This window comes from Vicia villosa, linkage group LG4 (assembly GCF_029867415.1).
Source record: "Vicia villosa cultivar HV-30 ecotype Madison, WI linkage group LG4, Vvil1.0, whole genome shotgun sequence".
Lineage (NCBI taxonomy): Eukaryota > Viridiplantae > Streptophyta > Magnoliopsida > Fabales > Fabaceae > Vicia > Vicia villosa.
In genome coordinates this window covers 160,869,716-160,889,643 of record NC_081183.1, presented here as the reverse complement: position 1 = coordinate 160,889,643, position 19,928 = coordinate 160,869,716, and the positions used below count along the sequence as shown (strand labels likewise).

Here is a 19,928-nt window from a genome sequence, read left to right as displayed (position 1 = left end):
TAAAAGACAAACTTCGGTTATAATAGAAACATGGTCCTTAATAATTTCATGCAATTTTCTTGACCTCCAACCAAGGTATAAACATGATCGTATGTCTAAACACGCTTCAATATAGGGAGAATGCATCCTTCATCTAGATATGTTGTCGCACATGATGGTTTTCTTGGAGGTCCATATGATATGTCACTACTCCCTAAATATGCAAACCATACCGTTAGGAATGTGTGAAAAAGGAAATGTAGCATAAATATTTAATTACACTTTTAAACATCTATTTATACTAATTAAATCATCCAACATTGGTGTATTTATTGTTGTAGTATTGTGACACGTTGAAGTGTATAAACCATAATAGGAAAATATCAAAGCTGTTGCAGCCATATGAACCATGATTTTAAGAAGTATTGGAGTTATCTGGACTGAAGGGCTTGTGTAGGACATGATATTGTTATATTGGCCATGGTCTTCCGTCGACATTTGCTGAGAGATGACATGCAGATATGTCATTATTTCATCTTATTAGCGAGATGAGTATTATTATTAATGATGTATCATCCATCATCCATCTTCCGATCACAAGAAAACTGTTGGATCACTCTTCGATTCAAAGACCTAAGACACTGGACCTAATGACGACATAATTAGGAGCTGATCCAAGTGATACCCAAATGAGATTAGAGAAACTAAATGATGTCATGCTAGATTTTTTTTCTGAAGCAAAATTATACTAACCACTTGGATGCCACTGAAAATAATGCTGGTGATGATGCACATGTTTTTCATAAAAAAAATTTAAGCACCTGATTCAAATCACACTATAGTTGATTCGAATCACAAATTTCAAAATTTAATTTTAGCGCGCGTGTCCTTTCAGTTTCATTCCCACTCATTACATTCCATCATTAAGTATTATTTTGCAAAAATCTCTCCTCATTCTACTCATTCACATCATTTAATCATCCCATTTTTATTTCTCATTCATCCATTTCATAATCATTTGAGTGTTAACAGTTGATTATCTGCAACTACATAAGGAATTGTCATTTGAGATTTGTGTTGGCTAATACAGTGTGGCTATTAGTGTTTAGATTGATGATAGTTCGTTGTACCAAAATATTTGTATATTAAATGTTGAAATAGTGGAAGACATGCTTATTTTCCCAATGATTTTAAAACCATTGAAGAATAGAGTAGACATAACGAGGAAGAATTGTCGAACTACTATATATCTCTGTGTACTATTTTCTCTCTCCCAATCTCTCTTTAATTTTTTTGCATTTTCTATGTAGGTGTTACATTTTTGCATCATTTGCATGTTTTCTAGATTAGATATTGCTTATAATAATTTATTGTGTAAGAATAAGTATGTGTTGCATCAAGCGTATTGAATTATCTTTAATTTAATTATGATCAAAGTATCTCTATGTCAAGGTTTTAAATTGCTTTGGTCAAACAACTTTGTGTATCTTGTTTGGTTATGCCTTTGAAAGAACTTGTCTTGTAGTGATATCATTGTAAATCTTGGTTAGAAATCTTTTTGATGCGTTTCCGAGCTTTTATCTTATTTTGTTTTCGCTTTTTCCTGTAAATCTTTGATTTTGTTTCAAAAAAATTTAAAATTGATTTAAAGGGGATCGTTCTATTCAACTCCCCTTTCTAGACCTTTTTTTATCCATATTCTTGTCCAACAATTGAGTCCGGAGATGCATCTTCGTAGTAACCTCATAGGCACCACATCCCTTCATAACTGAATCACACATTAATTTTTTATAATATAGTCCAAAAATGCATCTTTGTAATCACCCTTAACACTAAAATTTAACCTTTTTTAAGAAATACATTGATGTAATAGGCCATGTATAATAAGTATACTATCATAGTAAATTTGTTATCAATTAAAACATACATTGATATGATAATATTAAAATGTCATATATTAAAACTAATCCAAAATCCATAATACAATTAAAATGACAAGTTACAAAACCATAATACTATATGTAATCCATAATACAAATACAATCAAATACTACTAGGTATATTAGGCCCCCTTTTTCCTTCTCTATCTCATGTAGTGCAACACCATCCGTGCCTTAAATAGAATGGCTTCTATAGTATCCCTCGTAGAAGTGCCTTCTAGAAAGTCTTCCCTCTCTATACCCCTTCGCATAATGGCTCATATACAATGACATGCATGTAACACATCAACGACATGATTTGTCCTTGTCTGCTTCTCCTCTAATATCTCTCGATGAGCTGACTTAGGTGGCTCTCCGCGAGCATCTGACTTGTAAGAATGTGACACACTGAAATACCACTAGATATAGCCGAATGCAGTACTCCATTGGTAAGAAACTGCCACACTTCATGCTTCATCTAGTAACATATGTTTACAAATCTTCATACATTACATCTACATCTCTGCGGACCATAGTGAGAAGAGCATATGTAACACCCTTCTAACCCACAAAGAATATTCGCAAATATAATACGCATTAACATCAAATAAAATCACCAATAAGGGTGTCACATCGCCATAAAACTTCACAAACATTAGTCCTGCTCCGTAACACGGGTTCTCAAAATTCATTTAAAAATGATATCTCATTCATCATCATAAATCAAAGCATATTATCTCGGAGCGGAATCCACAATCTTAAACATATTTAAAATAAATTTCATAAACACCAACTGAACATCATGGTTCATGAGTTACAACTAAAAACATCAACATCAAAATATAATTCAACTCAAATAATCAAAGAGGATATAATAGTTCCAAAACATAACGACCCCATCCCCGATATTATGTATCAGAGCAAGACCCCCTTCAAACTAAACAACGGTAAAAGGACGCCATGAAGCTATCCTCAAACTTCAACGGACTACTCCTGATCACCTACGCGTTACCCACGTGGAGGCAATATTCAAACAGAAAGGGTGAGTATTTCATATTCATTATGTAAGACATAAGGAATAGATATACTAGTGGCATACGAATAATCAATCACATATATATATAGCGATACAACATATTCATCAGGTATTCATACTTACTCACACTTGCACATCATCACCTATTCACAACATCAACACTTGAAATCATCAACCACGTCATAAATAATCAAGCAACATTATTTTTCACACAAGATTACAACAATGGACTAATGCATGTGGTACCAATTCAACACTGACGACTCCCTCATCGTTCTCCAAAGATCCCCACTATATGATCGATTCCCGCTTGGAACCGGAGCACATCAACAAGTTGCACTCAATCCACACAATGGGATTTAGGGCCGTCACTGGACCAAGGTCATACAATATCAGTGGACTCTCGTCCTACAATTATGCTATGGATGCATGATGCTCAACGTCTCAAAATCAACGACTACGGCTAGTCAAAATGGCATCATCATTCATGTATTCAACAAGGTCGTGTCATTAGTCAAACATACAACTTCACAACATCTTGGTTAGCTCAACACAATCATCAATTCATCACGTCATCAATCATCACAACAACATTCACCAAAGTCAAGTATAGAAACACAAAGATTCACCAAACCAAGTTACATACAAAATGCCTTCTAAGCCTACCCAAACGTGCACAGTAAATTTCAAAAAATTCTCAAAAATTATATTAAAATATAAGCTTCCATGTTTTGAAATTATTTTTCAAAAATATTAATTTTCGATTCAGGCACCTGCGCTAAGCGCACCCTGTATAGCGCTAGGCGCGATACCTATTGACTTGACCCTCTTTTTATTTTTAAGCGCGCATTAAGCGGACTCTGCGATTCTGCAGAAAATTCCTACGCGACCCACATCAGTCCAGATCCAAACTTTTGGCCAAAAACCTGTTTTAATCGTTAATTTTCTGCGAGTTAAGGTCTATAATCCTAGTTCTAACATGTGTTAATCATTACCAACCCAAAAACACAATTATTCATTTATATCCCAAGATTCGTTATCAACCCTAAACCTTCAAATTCTCAACAATGGTGGATTTGAATGTAAAACATGTTATTAATCATCAATACAACAATCCTCATCATCATACAACATGTTAATCATACCATCAAACAAGTTATCAACATAGTTCATCAATTTCACCAAGAACAACACAAAAACCCAACATACAATTATCAACCCCTTAAATCAAACATAATACTCATGATAACCCCCTTATCTTAGATTATTAGTCGAACTGATTCCCTTTTCGAATTCCTACGGTTGATCTTCTCCTTCTCCTCTTCTTGCCTTAACTCTCTCTTCTTTCACATTTTCTCCAAATTCTACGTTGAATGAATAATTCTCCTATTTTCTCATTTTTACCTAGTTAGCCTTAGGACCCTTATTACGAACTTTCTCATTTTCCATTACTAACTTATCTCAATATATCTTATTTTATTTAATTAAATATTAACAATGCTAATTAGACTATTTTATATTATTATTCTAATTAACAACTTAATTCAACTACCCCACACACATCACATAAACATCACATGTCACATAATCTCATAAATAAATCACCTTGACTCATATAATCACATCAAAACATCAAATAATCAATTATATAATTAAATCAAAATATCGGGGTGTTACAACATACACATAACATAAGGGTCTCTTAGAAGAACATGTAGATACCCAAATTGAAACATGACTCGCTTAGGTAGATGTGGATACATCAAACATGGCCCACAAGCCAGCATCCAGAATAAAAGGCTATATCATCCAAGGGTTGTGTCGGACGACGTCATATAATGTGTATTTGATATCATCTAATGTAGTGTGGTCAAGAAACACTTTGAAGGGTCACCCGAGCGGGACAAATGCACAAGCACGCGACTGATCCTTAATGTAATCATCAACATATGACCATCCGAAGATGCGTAGAAAGCGTTGGAGGATTCATGTCTAAAAATGGTACATTAACCGTAAATGTGCAAATATATTTCCGTAAACAACGTACAACAAACTGTCATCTATTTTTTCTTCCGAAGACAACCTTCAATTAACTTCGAGTACAGGTAAACCAAACAAAAAGCTTTCTAGTATTACTCACGAACCTACTCAAAGTGAATGAACTGTCTAAGGTAAACCACATCGACGAAATAAGCATTCTTGTCCACAAAGATGGATTTACCAATCAAATACACAAGTTATAACCTCAATGTATATGCTCTACGAATCATAACTTGTGCATCATCATCATCGACCTTCAGTTCCAAAGGTGGTGTACATACATCTTCTCCAAGAATTAAAATCTAACATTAATGTATCATTTGTGTTAGCTCCCAAATAGTTCACTATCATATCTAGTGCATCAAGTCTAAAGATAAGTTAGATGTGTTTGAAAATGTATTTCCAAATTTGAAGAATATTTTTTATTTTTCACAAGGTAAGAAAGGAATGCTTAGGGTGCGTTGAGCAATTCCCATGGAGCTGTCTTATTACTTGTAGTAGCAAATTTGGAGAGGTTCGAAAAGCAACGCCTATCCCTTTTACTAATTAACATCCATTCCAGGGTTTAGTACGACCCAGGTGAACCTCTTACTTGCCTTGCCTGGGCGTTTCAGACAATTCTAACGGAGCAATTTTCAACTTTTTTTTTTTTATCTTCTCCAACCTCTAAACCGTTTCATCCACCGCGAATCCGTTGTAACAACCTTCAAACTGAAAACGCACTTCATTTCAGCCAACTCAAATTCTTCTAAACGCGCGTCCTAAAATCCAAAACCTCAATCATCGAAGACATGGAGGAAGTTGAGGAAGGAATAGAAACTGAACAACTCAGAACTATCACCTTCCAACGCTTAAAATCACACACCATGAAACTTCTGGAACTTTTGCAGAACCCTCACAATCAGAATCAGAAGCATTGTTCTGTTACTGTCATCCCCGAACTCCTTCGTTTCCTTCAGAATTGTTTGCCTTCTACTTTACAACCCTTCTTCGAGTAAGCTTTCTTTCCTATTCACCATTTCAAAAATAAAATTGATTTTGCCTCCAGAATTGATTCTGGAAGTTAGAATTTGTTGCTTTTGAGTTTAAACTTGATTTGAGTGCATCTTTGGATTAGAGTATTCACTTTTGGGAAGCATGAAGAGATTCTGAAGAGTAAAAATTGATTTTGGTGTGTTTGGGGTTCACTATTAGAATTGGTTTTAACTCTAGAATAGAATTGATTGTAAGTCAGGGAGTTGAATGTAAAAAGTAACGTGATTTATGTTTAACTATGTGTAAAAATGAGTTGAATAAATTTGAGACTGGAAACCAATTGTAGAGACAAAAGTTACAAAGTCTAGTTTCAAGTTAGAATCAATTCTAAATGCAAATGTTAGGAAGTGTGGTTGGATCTATAACTCATTTTTACAAAACCGGCTTGTAGAGTGAGGATTGCCTCCCACTTATAAAGACTGGACATCTGGAGCATGGAAGTAATTGATGGGTGTCCCGATAGCGGAAACTTGATTGTAGGTGCCCCACCGAATCTTAAACCTGACTCTGATATCATGTTAAGAAATGTGGTTCGACCTAACTCATTCCTACAAAACCGACTTGTAGAGTGAGGATTGTCTCCCACTCAAGGTTGTCAAAATCGGGATCTTGCATAAGATCGGGAGGGAATAGTAAGATCGTAAAATATAAGATCATAACTAAGATTGGAAGATCCTACTCAATTATTTTTGTAAGATCGAGATCGTTGGAGGTGAGTGAAATCGCAAAATCGTATGATTTTAAGATTTGAATAGAGATTTTGATAACCATGCTCCCACTTATAAAGACATGTTCAGGCTATATATTGTCTGATGTGAGACTCTTAACAATAAAATCTATTCTAGATCATTCAAACATGGCAAAAACAATTTTGGGTCTATGGAATCAATTTTTTATCATTCAAAAGGAAAAACAAAGATACACTTAGCCTACGTTTGGTAACGGGTCAACGCTGCCTCATGTCTAATTGAATTAAGCTAATAAAATTGATTTTAGTTAATAAAGAGTTGAATGTGAAGTGTTTTGTGTTTATATTAATTCATGTAAAAGCAAGTTCAACGATAAATTTGAGTGTATAAGTCATGTTTGTTGTCAAACACTATAAGTCCTATATTCAAGTAAGAATCAATTGTACATTCCTAATCAATTCCTATTGACATCACCCAAACATGTAAGAATTAGTTATACGTGTCTGAAATCACGCGGCTCTCCCCACAGCGAAACCAAACATACACTTCTCTTGAAATGAAAGACTTAGGTGCCATCTAATGGTTTAATTCATTCACTGCATGATTATGTAATTAGTTGACAGCTAGGAATCAGTTTTCCCCCTATTTTTCTGCATTGTGGCATGGAGCTTAATTATTTATGTTCTGAGTTTTATCACGTTGTTTTTTTATTTGATGCTTACTTCATCATCACATTATGATGTTTATATTTTTTTGTTTTGTTTCAGTTATACTCTGTTTCCATTAGTTCTACTTCTTGATGCAGCAATTCAGTGCAGATCTACACAGAAATTTGATTCTCAGGAAAAGTATATTTTGTCAGATATTCCAAAAACACCATTTAAAGTGAGTGATAGCGTTGCTGAAGGTATAGTTAAATGTTTGGAGGAGCTTCTGAAGAAGTGTTGTTTGAATTCTGTGAATCAGGTAGGATGATTGATTTGTCTTTGATATTTGATACAAATTGCATTCAAATTATGGAATGCTGAGAATTTTTTATTTGCTTGTTGAATTAAATTAAATTGGCATGGTTAAGTGCACAGAATGCGTAGCGTTAACTATATTGCTTTCAACATTAAAAAAATGGACCAAAAGAAATGGTCGAAAAGAAAAATCTAGGGACCTTTGGAATTGGGGATACTAGCTTGAAAGTACAAAAACTGACTCTTTTTTGAAGTGTTTTACTTTAACAATTTAAGTTGAAACTCCATTGCACTATAACCCATCCATAGAGGTCAAAGTAGAAGATACAAAACACTACTCTCAATATGTTCTAGTGTAAAACTTGGAACAGGTGGAGATATACCTTATTATTTGATCATTTGATGCAATTATACATAGTCAGCCCATGTTCATTTCGTTTGCCTTTGATTTCATTTCACGGTATGTTATTGTTTTAACTCATCATATATGCTCTTTAATATAATGGGACTGTATGCTTATTTGCTTACACTGATGTAAGCTTGCATATCCCCTCAATACTTGGTGTCACAATGAAATAGTACGTCGAGGAAGGTGCCAAAACCATATAGTAGTATATATACCTTGGTTATGTTAACACAACTGCTATGGGGTACCCCTCATATGCCATAACCAAATGTTTAAACTCAAATTTTTTGTACTTTAACAGATGGTTGTGATACTGAAGAAGTTAACATACGGGGCTCTGCTGTCACCGTCTGAGGCTTCAGAGGAGTTTCGTGAAGGAATTTTGCTGTGTTTCAGGGCACTGCTTTTGAATTTAAATTCCTGTTCTGATGTGTCATGCTCATGTAAAACAATTCCTGGTTTACCTGCACTTTCAGATGATATTTATGATCATAGACTTCATGAGAATTTCAAGAACGTTTCAGAATCAGAAGAATGTTTACTTGCATTTCTCCGATCCCAAACTGCGTCAGCTGCTGTAGGACACTGGATATCACTTCTTCTCAAAGTATGTGAATTTATATAGTTGTTGAGTTTTCCCAGAAAAATTCATCATTTTTTTAGAGGTAGTGGGGTGGTGTACATAATTAATCTCTTCTAATAACTGTTTATGATCACATTTTATAATAAAATAACCAAAATTCATTTGAAGAATAAATGAAATTCTATTGTAGAAGAAGACATCTTCTAGTAATCAAGATAGAGATCTTTCTATTGAAAAGGACCTAACTGGGATTCTCCCTTCCTTTTATGTCATTTCGTGAATTTGTAATACCTATTTCTTACAAAAAAGGCTGCAGATACGGAGGCTGCAAGGGGACAACGAGGTTCTGCAAGAATTAGAATTGAAGCCTTCAAAACTTTGAGAGTGCTGGTTGCTAAGGTAATGTAATAAATAAATTAACCTCTTTGAAAAATTTATAACAGTTATTTATTTTTCTTGCAAAAGAAAGAAAAATATTTCTAGAGTTGAGTAGTTTATGTATAAATACAAAGCAGGGAAGGGATACCCCTAGAAAAGACAGTAATATTGTTTGTCAAGATTTGAAAATATTTTTTATAAGCTAGTATTCATAATCTTTTGACTAATTTTATGTGAAAATTTTGCCTCTACAATATTCTCTTGCATTTATGTATTCTTTCATAAAGTAAATTGGATAAATTGATTTGTGCTGGTTTACTTTTGTAGGTTGGTTCTGCAGATGCGTTAGCTTTCTTTTTACCTGGCATTGTTAGTAACTTATCTAAAGTTTTGCATGGTGCAAAAACAATGATAAGTGGGGCTGCCGGAAGCATGGAGGCTACTGGCCTAGCAATTAGAGGTTTGGCAGAGTTTCTTATGATAGTTCTCCGGGATGATGCTAATGCATCAGTCCTGGACATGGAAGTGTCTGCAAGCTTTGATCCAAATGAGTCTAAATCTACTCTTTCTCTTTTGGAGGAGCTTCGTCACTTGCAAGTTAAAGATTCTGTTAAAACAAAAGTTGTCGAAGATAGAATTGTCGAGTCAGAAAAGATACCTTGTTCCCAAACTCAATTTCAAGAAATGGGAAGCACGGCTCCTGATGGAGAAACCTTGTCTTTGCATGTGACCCGAACAAAAGATTGGATCCAGAAGACAACAGCACATGTTAATAAGCTGCTGAGTGCAACTTTTCCACACGTATGTTCCTCTTGATGGTTTATTAAATTAGTTTCCTTGGATTTTCTTCAGCCTTCAGAGTTTTTTATAACCTCAATTCTGTGTTTATTTTAATACTTCTATATAATGATTTATGTGATTAGTGAAACCATTGAATTTCAGATCTGTATTCACTCTTCACAAAAGGTGAGAAAGGGACTTGTTGATGCCATAAAAGGACTCTTATTGGAGTGCTTCTACACACTGGGGGACAGTAGACTGATGCTTCTGGTGAGATCTGAACTGGTTAACAAGAAATAATGTTTTTGCTAGCTTTGTGCTATATGGCATGTTTCTCTGTGGCTATCTTGTTGACAAATTATAATGAAAAATTGCTTATATGTGCCATAGCCTAGTGTAAGATAGTGTCCTTGCTAGCACTTAATACTGGGTTTAATATAAACCTCAGTTAGTGAAGCTAAAGGGTTAGCTATATATAGCCGATGTCTCCTATTGTGTCTGTAACAACTCATTACTACCAAAACATAAATCAGATTCAATTATAGAGCAATGACTTTCTCTCTTCACTCATAGAACTATAATTTTATTTATTTTTAATTCAAAAACATTTCATTGTCTTTTTGCTGGTTTTTCCACTTCATTTTATCAAATATTAGTTTTTAGAGTATACTTATCCCCTGTCATTATAATCCACACTTGTAAATTGCTTTTTAAAAAAAAAAAAAAATCTTTTTGCTAATAATTCAGGAGTGCTTATGTGCTTTGGCTGTTGATGAATCTGATGACGTGTCTTCAACTGCACAAGATTTTCTTGGGTGTTTGTTCTCTCAGAGTTGGAAATCTCGCATAGAACATGATGCTGCTAAGATATTTATCAGGTTCATATTTTTGTGACAGAAATCACACAGTGCAGATGGTTGCCCCTTTATCAATGTCTTTGATCATAGTTGTTGCCTCTTTTAAATTCAGGCACCTGGAAAAGCTTCCCAAAGTGGTGCTTAGCAATGACGAGCCACTTGCTGTCTTACATGCTCAACAATTACTAACAATAATATTTTATTCTGGTCCTCGTCTATTGGTGAACCATCTTCAGTCACCTGTATGTCCTTCATTAATAATATCTTATGTTCTTACTCTGAGTCTGTGTAGATAGCCTTAGATATGTATATCTTTGTATGGATTATGATTTGCAAATTGGCGTATAGTTAGTTGAAATTGAAAGAGAAGATATATAATATCTTATATATAATATTAAAAAAGAGTTGATTTTGCCAATATTTTTCTTAATGGCTTTTAAAATATTATTATAAAGATTTGTCAGCAAAAAATCTAAATATTACTTAAGCTATACCCGACTCAACTCAACTACAATTTGACTACAGTTAAACAATTAAGCCTTTAACAAGTACCTTCATCGGTTCGACGATTGGTCTGATTTTTTTATCCTTGCTCATAAAAAGCAGAGGCTAGATATAACATGTCTCTTTATGTTTATGTTTTATGTTATACACATTACTGAACTCTTACCCTATTTTTTGTTCATTGACATCAATTCTTATGCTTGAAAATGGTTAGTTAGGAGTAGCTAAGTTCCTGGATGTGTTTGCTGCTTGCCTGAGCCATAATTCAGTATTCTCTGGTTCACTTGGGAAAATCACTTTAGCAAGTCAATCATCAACAGTAGGATACCTTCCCTCCGTTGCTGAGCTGAAATCTGGATCTAATTTCTTCAGTCATGGCCTTCCTCTTTTAAATTCTGGTGTGCGTGAAAACTCTAAGTCTGGCCTTATTGACAAAAAATATGTACAAGAACCTGACAAAACTGCACAAAAGAAATACGAACTTCCTCGTATGCCCCCGTGGTTCAGTTATGTTGGGAGTCTTAAATTATACCAGCCACTTGCAAGGATTCTCCGACTTGTTGGTTTATCTATATTAGCAGGTGATTTCCAATTAAATGTTATTTTGCTCATAGTTCTCATAGTGTTTGTCTTTAACCTTCACTTTTGATAACTTTGTCGTTGCTAGATCACAGTGGGGAAGGGCTTTTGTCACATTTGACGGAGACCCTTCTTGGTAACTTCCGTAAATTGGTTACTGAACTCCGTTTAAAAGAATACAACAACGAAAGCTGGCAGGCATGGTACGAAAGGACTGGTTCTGGACAATTATTGCGGCAAACAAGCACAGCTGCATGTATGATAAATGAGATGATATTTGGCCTATCAGATAAAGCAATTAATGATTTTGCTGGAATATTTCATAGGTCTCCTCTAAGCCAAGGAGTTCTGGTTCAGTCTTACAAACTTGACAGTGCTGTTCATGAATCTTTCTGGAAGATACCAAAAGATACAGCTGTGAACAGTTATTTAGTTGATTGCATCGGTGGGATCTTACACGAGTATTTATCTGCTGAGGTGTGGAGTGTTCCTGTTGATCGCAGAGTTGCTGACTTGCAGCTTAATGTTGTAGTTGAAGATATTAGTCTATACTTTTTCCAAGATGCTGCAATGCTACACGAGGAAAGATACTGTTTGCTAAGCTGACATTGCTGTTTATTAGCTACAATTTGATATTTTCATATTTATTCTAATGCAAGTTCATATAACGTTGACAATGGCTTTCTAACTATACAGGTTATCATTGATGGAGTAGGAATCTTTAATCTTTGCCTTGGAACAAATTTTATTTCAAGTGGATTTCTTCATTCCTCTCTTTATTTTTTGTTGGAGAATCTCAGTTCTTCAAGTTACCAAGTTAGAAATGCTGCAGATTCTGTCTTGCATATAGTTTCCACCACATCTGGCTATGAAATGGTTAGTTTGTTAGTCACGACGATTCATTTCCTAATTTTTTTTTCTGGGACAACTATTAACTTATACAGTGTATGCATTTATCTAGGTTGGGCAGTTAGTTTTGGAAAATGCAGATTATGTGATCGATTCAATATGTCGACAATTACGCCATTTGGATGTCAATCATCATGTGCCAAATGTGCTAGCATCTATTCTTTCATACATTGGAGTGGCTCACAAGATATTGCCCCTACTGGAGGAACCTGTATGATTGTGTCTTTTTAAAATTTTAATTTTACACTGCTTTAAGGGAAAAAAGCATAGCTCCTGATCTTTTATTGGCCTTTAGTAGTTTTTGATGTACGGGTCACGTATCTGAGGATTTATCTCTTTTCAAAGAACACAGAAGATTGATTCTAATAATACTCAATTGCTATTTAGAGTTGTCTATTACTCTATTTAGTATTTACAGTTGTATTTGTCGTCATTCTCTAAACTCTTCCACCTTTGTTTACAAAGTCCCTCGTATATATGCAAATTAAAGGATTACCTTCCAACATGTTTAGGCTTGATTGTGTTCTTCTAATGATGTGGTATTGAACAGATGCGCTGTGTGTCAATTGAACTCGAAATATTGGGTAGACATCAACATCCTGATTTAACTATACCGTTCTTAAAGGTTTGTTGCCAGCTACCATCTCTCTCCTTCTTTCTTTCTTTCTCATTATGATCATGCATCTATGCACTATGCACAATTTTATCTTTAGTCTAAAGATGTGTCCTATTTCCTTGTTTCGTGGATTTTTGTAAGCATTTCCTGACATTGAGCCATGCATGTAATTAGCCAAACCCATTTATACTATGATAAGTAACCCTAATATTCTCACAGCAACCTGCCCTGTCTCTCTATATTCTTGTTGGTTATATGGTAATTAGCAAATTCTTTCATACTGTTATTGAACCCAAATTTAACACAGCTCTAAAATTTACATATTTAGCAGTTTATTGCCTTAGAAATATCCGTGGCTACTCTTTTGCTTATATTCCCCCTTCGATAGAAGAAAAATATATTGATTCTACAATTAATCAGTTGTCTGTAAATTGGTTGGTTTTAGGCAGTAGAAGAAATAGTGAAGGCTTTGAAACGTGAAGCTTGTCAGTTGCCCCCTCAGGCAGAGTCATTTTCCACAGATGTCAGGTCTACAATCTCCAATGCAGAAGAAGCAACACAAGGTTCAGCATCGCAATCCATCTTTTATATGGTTGATTTTTGTATTTGTATTAGAAATTGGATAATGAATTTTGCCGTGGAATACAAAATTCATCCTTCAATTGTAGCAGTCTCTAATGTATGTAGTTCACCTCTGGGGGCCTTCAATTGCATGTGATCAGCTTCCTTCCTCCGCAGTGGCTTGTTAAACAAATGTTTCCTTTCAGTTGCATGAGTACACCGCACAGCTCATGATGCAAAAACAACATGCTTCCTACTTCAAGTTAAAAGTTTGATAATAGTTTTATTGAGATTTGAGAGAAAGAGTGATTTGTATGTGTATCTGAAATTGTATTCTAAATTTTAGATGATGTATTTTATAGACAAACCAAAGCTTACTAAACAAGCTTTACTACCGTAACAGAATATATGACATCTAATATCTTTCACCAAGTTTATTATACAACACTACAATAGGACTTAAATGACATTTATGAATCTACCAGATTTTGTGAGCCTTGTCTTGTAGTGACGTTGCTTCCTTGATTCATACTGAATGAAGTATTTTTCTTGTAGATCAGTGGGAGGCCATTTTATTCAAGTTAAATGATTCCAGAAGATATAGACGAACAGTTGGTTCTATTGCTGGTTCATGTATTACTGCTGCAATCCCTCTTTTAGCATCGTTCAAGCAAGAGATTTGCTTAGCTTCTCTGGATATAATTGAGGTATGCTTTGGATGAAAATGTTTTTACATTTCCAACATTGTAGCAACTAGTGTAAATATGACGTTTTTATACTTCCAACTGGTGTTTTGGAAAGTGCTTGTCAGTTATTGTTTTCTTTTATGAATAGATTTATTGTTATTTCTTCATTGATATTGGGATCTTCCTTGTTTAGAGTGGCTTGTTGGCATTGGCAAAAGTAGAAGCAGCTTATAAAGATGAAAGAAATATTAAAGAAGACATAGAAGAGGCGCTAGAATCACTTTCACTGTATCACCTGAAGGATACTTTGGAGGCTACCGAAGAAGGGGCTGATGAAACCAGGCTGCTTCCGGCAATGAATAAAATATGGCCATTCCTTGTTACATGTATTCAGAACAGGAACCCAGTGGTGAGCAATCCATCTTTCATGTTCGTTTCTTGTGAATTATCTTGTGAAATTTTCTTCATGGCCCGAGACTAAAAAATACTTCTGAATGCAATTGCAGGCTGTACGGAGGTGTTTGAATGTGATCAGCAATGTAGTGCAAATATGTGGTGGAGATTTCTTCACACGCCGCTTCCATACTGACGGAACACACTTCTGGAAACTTCTGACAACATCCCCATTTCGTAAAATGTCCAATTTCAAAGATGAGAAAACCCCTTTACAACTCCCTTATAGAAGCAGTTCTGTTAATCCAGAGGATTCATTGGCCGAGACTTCTTATCTGAAAGTTCAGATTGCTATGCTTAACATGGTTGCAGATTTATGCAATAATAAGAGGAGTGCCACAGCATTAGAACTTGTTTTGAAGAAGTTATGCGGCTTAGTTGTAGGGATAGCTTGTAGCAATGTTGTTGGACTGCGCGATGCTTCTCTAAATGCCCTTCATGGACTTGCATCTATTGATCCAGATCTTGTTTGGCTTCTCTTAGCTGATATCTACTACTCTGTAAAGAAGAAAGATGCTTTGCCTCCTCCGCCAAGACCAGATTTATCAGAGATCTCGGAAATCATTCCTCTTCCTTCATCTCCCAAAGAATATCTGTATGTGCAGTATGGAGGACAGAGTTATGGTTTTGACATAGATTTAGCTTCTGTTGAGTTTGTTTTCACCAAGATTGATTCTCAATATCAAATGTATAGCTGAGATCCATATTTGCACATATAACCTTATTTCTATTTTCTTTATCCTGACTAATTTAATTTAGATAATTTAAACAGTATAATTTTCTTAAAACTTGTGGTAAGATTATATTTACATATTATTAGAAATGACAATCAGAGAGAATTAGGGTAACATTTGTAGTAGAATTGATGGTGAAAATTAGTCTCAGATAGTTAATATATCATATAGTTACACTGTTAGAGATAAAGAAAGAATAATTAAAAGAAATTTTTATGAAAATTATTAAAAAAAATCTTCATAACCATTTTTAATTGCAGCAATGGTAAAAACAAAATTTTAATATTCTCAGTTAAATAACTTTTATCAAGGGCAAAATTGATAACCATTTTTAATTGCAGCAATGGTAAAAACGGCTTAAAAATAAAAAGAAATTTTCATATAAATGAGTATTGAGTTGGCTTTTAGCTCTATTTACGAGTTAGGAGGGAGGATAAGAAGAACTTTTTGGAAGAGGAAAATTTAGATGGAGAAATTCTAAATGTTCTTTAATATAATGATTTTTTTAGTACAAATGGAAAAAGAAAAAGAATAAGAATAAAAATTTATTTAAAAAATGCAGTTTCATTCGCATCAATAAGCAGAAGAGTCACGATTTTAACAAGAGGTTTCGTAAAGGACCGATACACCGGATCATTACCAGTCTCAGATTTTGATAGATAGTCAGCTCAAGCATTCTCTTTCCTAAGAGGATGAAATAGTTGAACTCATGATTTCCTAAAGAGAAGCTCTTTAATGTTGTGAAGAATCGCGACATAATGATGTCAAATATAAACAGACTCTGAGATAAGATTGATAGCAAAGTTGAAGTCAAAATAACACATCAGGTCTTTGATGCCAAGTTCTCAGACCAAGCGCAATTCATGATATTACGTCATCAGCTCAACATGAAGGTTGTTGAAATAATTAATATTATCCGCAAAACCGTGAATCCAAGTATCATCAGCATTTTGAATCAATCAGTCGGAATTACCGAGGCTACTGCCATCAACATTCAAAACCAGTCGCTTGAAATTTGTATAAAACATATAAATAACAACTGTTAACAAATATACCTCTTTGACCCAGATATGCCAAGCAATATGATCTCTATAATATATTAGTAAGGAGGTGTCAGAGGTAGGTTGGCAAAATGGGTCTGATACGTTTGACATGCCTGTTTTGCCCGCACTTTAGTGCAGGACGGACCAAGGTTTTAGACTCTCACCCTCTTATGTGACCTTCCCTTCCCCATTTTTTATACGGGCTTTTGCGGGCATAAGTATTAACATAAATTTTATATTTTTAGGCTTAAAAAGTACACTGCCCGCGGGCTTAGCCCGCCTCGCCATCACTTTTTTGCGGGGCGGACCAAGGTTTTAGACCTTCACCCTCAACTATGACTGCCCCTCCCCCGTTTTTTGCGGGCTTTTGCAGGACGGGTCTAAACGGGGCGGGCATGCCCGATTGTCACCCTTAGTCATAGGGCTCTCTTAGATAATCCTTTGCATGGACACCATGAAGTGCAGTAGGAGCTTCATTTGCATAAGCCTCAAGAGCATCAGGTGCATCCCGGTCTTAACGAACAGGGGAAATGCGTCCTAGTGATAAGGACCCTAGAGACAGAAGGCTCCTAGAAGCCGATGCTTCCTCGTCATGAGGCCTAGGCGCGGTTCCCTGTCTAGCCCCGACCTGCTCATTTTGACGTCCATCCCTCTCACGTCGAACAGACGCGTGTTGGGTTTCACGGCCGAGTCTAAATCTTTCAGGGTTGTTTCACTCATTTTTCCTGAACAGACGAGAAAATGACATTAGTCCGCATCTAGGACAAAATTAGAAAATGACATTAGTTTGACACTTTATGGATATGCATCTCTGAAAATCAGTAAGGAAACATTTCGGAGATGCATCTCCGAATAAGCTCGTGTTTCTCAACAATGGCATAAACGCACACCAGTCTTGCCATAACCTATCTAAATGCAACCAAACGAGTATGTATGTCTCTAACAACTACCTATTTCGAATGTGACTACTACCTAATGCATTTAAAACAACCTATTTTACCTAATGCATTAATCAAAACTCAAAAGTGAAATGAGAAACTTACTCAAAAAAGTGTTGTGGATGAAAAATGTTGAATTTAATTAGTGGAGTGAGTCAGGATTGAAAAGCTTGAAGTAGAGGTTATCTCGATACTTGAAAAATGGATCGGAAGAAAGTTGATCACGAGCTCCAATGAAGATATCTTAAAAGTTGTAGAAAACGAAGAATGATGGTTTGTCTATCGCGCCCTTTATATAAATTAAATGTGTTTAGAGATGCATCTCCGAAAAACGAGAATTTAACTTTCCACCCCCTAAATTAGCCATCGCACCCCCCAAAATGCATGAAAAGACCAAAATGTCCATCCAAAATCATTTACCACATTTTTCCAAAACCGCGGAGAGCACCAGTTTTTTCAAATTCTTGGGAGATATCGGAAACTTCGCGAATACTAGTAAGTTTCCGGTACTTTTTACCGAAAATTTTGAAATTTACAGTATTTTGTACCGGAAAATTCAAAATTTCCGGTAACTTTATAAATTCTTAAAAATATCGTAAATTTTGAAATTTCTGGTATTTTGTCCAGTACCGAAAATTTTGAAATATTTTGAATTTCCGGTATTTTTAGTTTTTTTTTTAATTCTATTTTTCTTATATTTTTAATTTTTGTTGAAGAGATGAACGTTAGGTCATTCTGTTGCTGTATCTATGGAATATAGAAAAATCTTTTTTTTCGTTTTTCTAATTTAATTGTATCTAATTCGACTTTATTTGTATTACGCAGACATTATGGCCGACCAGGAGGATTGCACAGCATGCATCAACATCAACAGCAAAACATAAGTTTCATATTTAAACAAAATAAGACCCCCAAAAAAGCCTAGCCAACATCAACAGTAAAACATAACTTCTTTGACGTTATCCAAGATAACTGAACTCTCCCGGAGCATATTCGACCATCATTACCATGTGTTGGATGATGACATTAGATTCAGTGCAGATCAACTACAAAGTGTTACTAATAACTTTTGCTAAACGTAATTTAAAACATTTAAAACTTTGTAGCTATTCTGCACTGAATCTATTTTCATCATATAACACATGGTAATGTGTTGGTCGACTATGCTCCGGGAGAGTTCAGTTATCTTGGATAACGTCAACGAAGTTATGTTTTACAGTTGATGTTGGTTAGACTTTTTGGGGGCCTTATTTTGTCTGAATATGGATTAGAACTACTAGTCTCATCGATCTCAGTTTGAGACACTTTTGATGTCTGTATTTTTATTAGGTTGATGTAATTTTATTTTTATTATGTTTGACACTATTTGTAAGATTTATAAGATGTTTTCTTTTCGTGTACTATATATACGATTACATTTACATTACACTATTATGATATGCTGTGGAAAAATCATGATTCTTATGTGTGAACATCTTTTTTATTGCATAATCTTTTGACTAGTACATGTTTCGAGTAGATAACAAACATCAAATGACAAATAACAAACAAACATAGTTAACAAACATCAGATGACAAACAACAAACAAGCATAAACAGTACTCCAAACACATGAAAACCTAGGCACTACCGGAAGACTCTGGACGAATCAGACAGTTCATTATGTCGTCAACGGATCTTTGGATCTGCGCGTCCAATTCGATCAGACCTTTAGTTATCCTACGACGAAATGATTTCCACATGGCCTTCACATCTTCATCATTCTTCAACTCGATTAAGTTGTATTTCACCCTTCCATTTGTATCAATCAAGTCCTCCCGAAACTCGATCTTTGTCACCTTTCTGTTATCGGAATCAAGCAGCAAATTGTTCAACGTTTCCTTCAAGGTGGCAAAGGATTCAGGCCCATCTGAAATATTGGTTTGAACAGCAGGGTTGCAGCCATTGAAATACACTTCTACATTGGTAAAATACTGAGGAAGAGATATTTTATTGAAATGATGTGTTATCACATAACCCTAACACCCCTATTTATATAAATGGTGGTGCATTCTAGACCAAACAAATGTGTCGGTGCAATCAGGACCCTCCAAAAGTATCGGCAAAATCTCAACCGTTTAAAAAGCAAAAAATTGAAACATACCGGAAATTTATTTCCGGAATGGTGTACCGGAAATTCCAAATTAACTGAATTTCCGGTATATCGTACAAAAAATTGTGATGCATACCGGAAATTTGTTT

General features: G+C 35.1%; 1 protein-coding gene across 3 annotated transcripts; it reads left to right on the top strand.

The window, feature by feature from the left end:
• The first annotated feature begins 5,476 nt into the window (after positions 1 to 5,476).
• On the top strand, positions 5,477 to 15,709 carry LOC131595731 (uncharacterized). 3 transcript variants are annotated; one of them, XM_058868187.1, is made up of 17 exons: positions 5,477 to 5,968; positions 7,466 to 7,664; positions 8,368 to 8,673; positions 8,959 to 9,048; positions 9,355 to 9,828; positions 9,970 to 10,077; positions 10,555 to 10,685; positions 10,777 to 10,906; positions 11,383 to 11,749; positions 11,836 to 12,330; positions 12,445 to 12,623; positions 12,709 to 12,867; positions 13,207 to 13,281; positions 13,718 to 13,835; positions 14,389 to 14,540; positions 14,713 to 14,928; positions 15,026 to 15,709. In XM_058868187.1, exons 1-17 carry the CDS (start codon positions 5,766 to 5,768, stop codon positions 15,668 to 15,670), a joined length of 4,047 nt encoding a protein of 1,348 aa, XP_058724170.1. In that variant the 5' UTR covers positions 5,477 to 5,765; the 3' UTR covers positions 15,671 to 15,709. The 3 variants fall into 3 exon arrangements, with proteins under 3 accessions (XP_058724170.1, XP_058724171.1, XP_058724172.1); XM_058868188.1 differs by having other exon boundaries at positions 5,829 to 5,968; positions 7,504 to 7,664; XM_058868189.1 differs by lacking the exons at positions 5,477 to 5,968; positions 7,466 to 7,664 and having other exon boundaries at positions 8,450 to 8,673; positions 8,966 to 9,048.
• Positions 15,710 to 19,928: the final 4,219 nt, after the last annotated feature.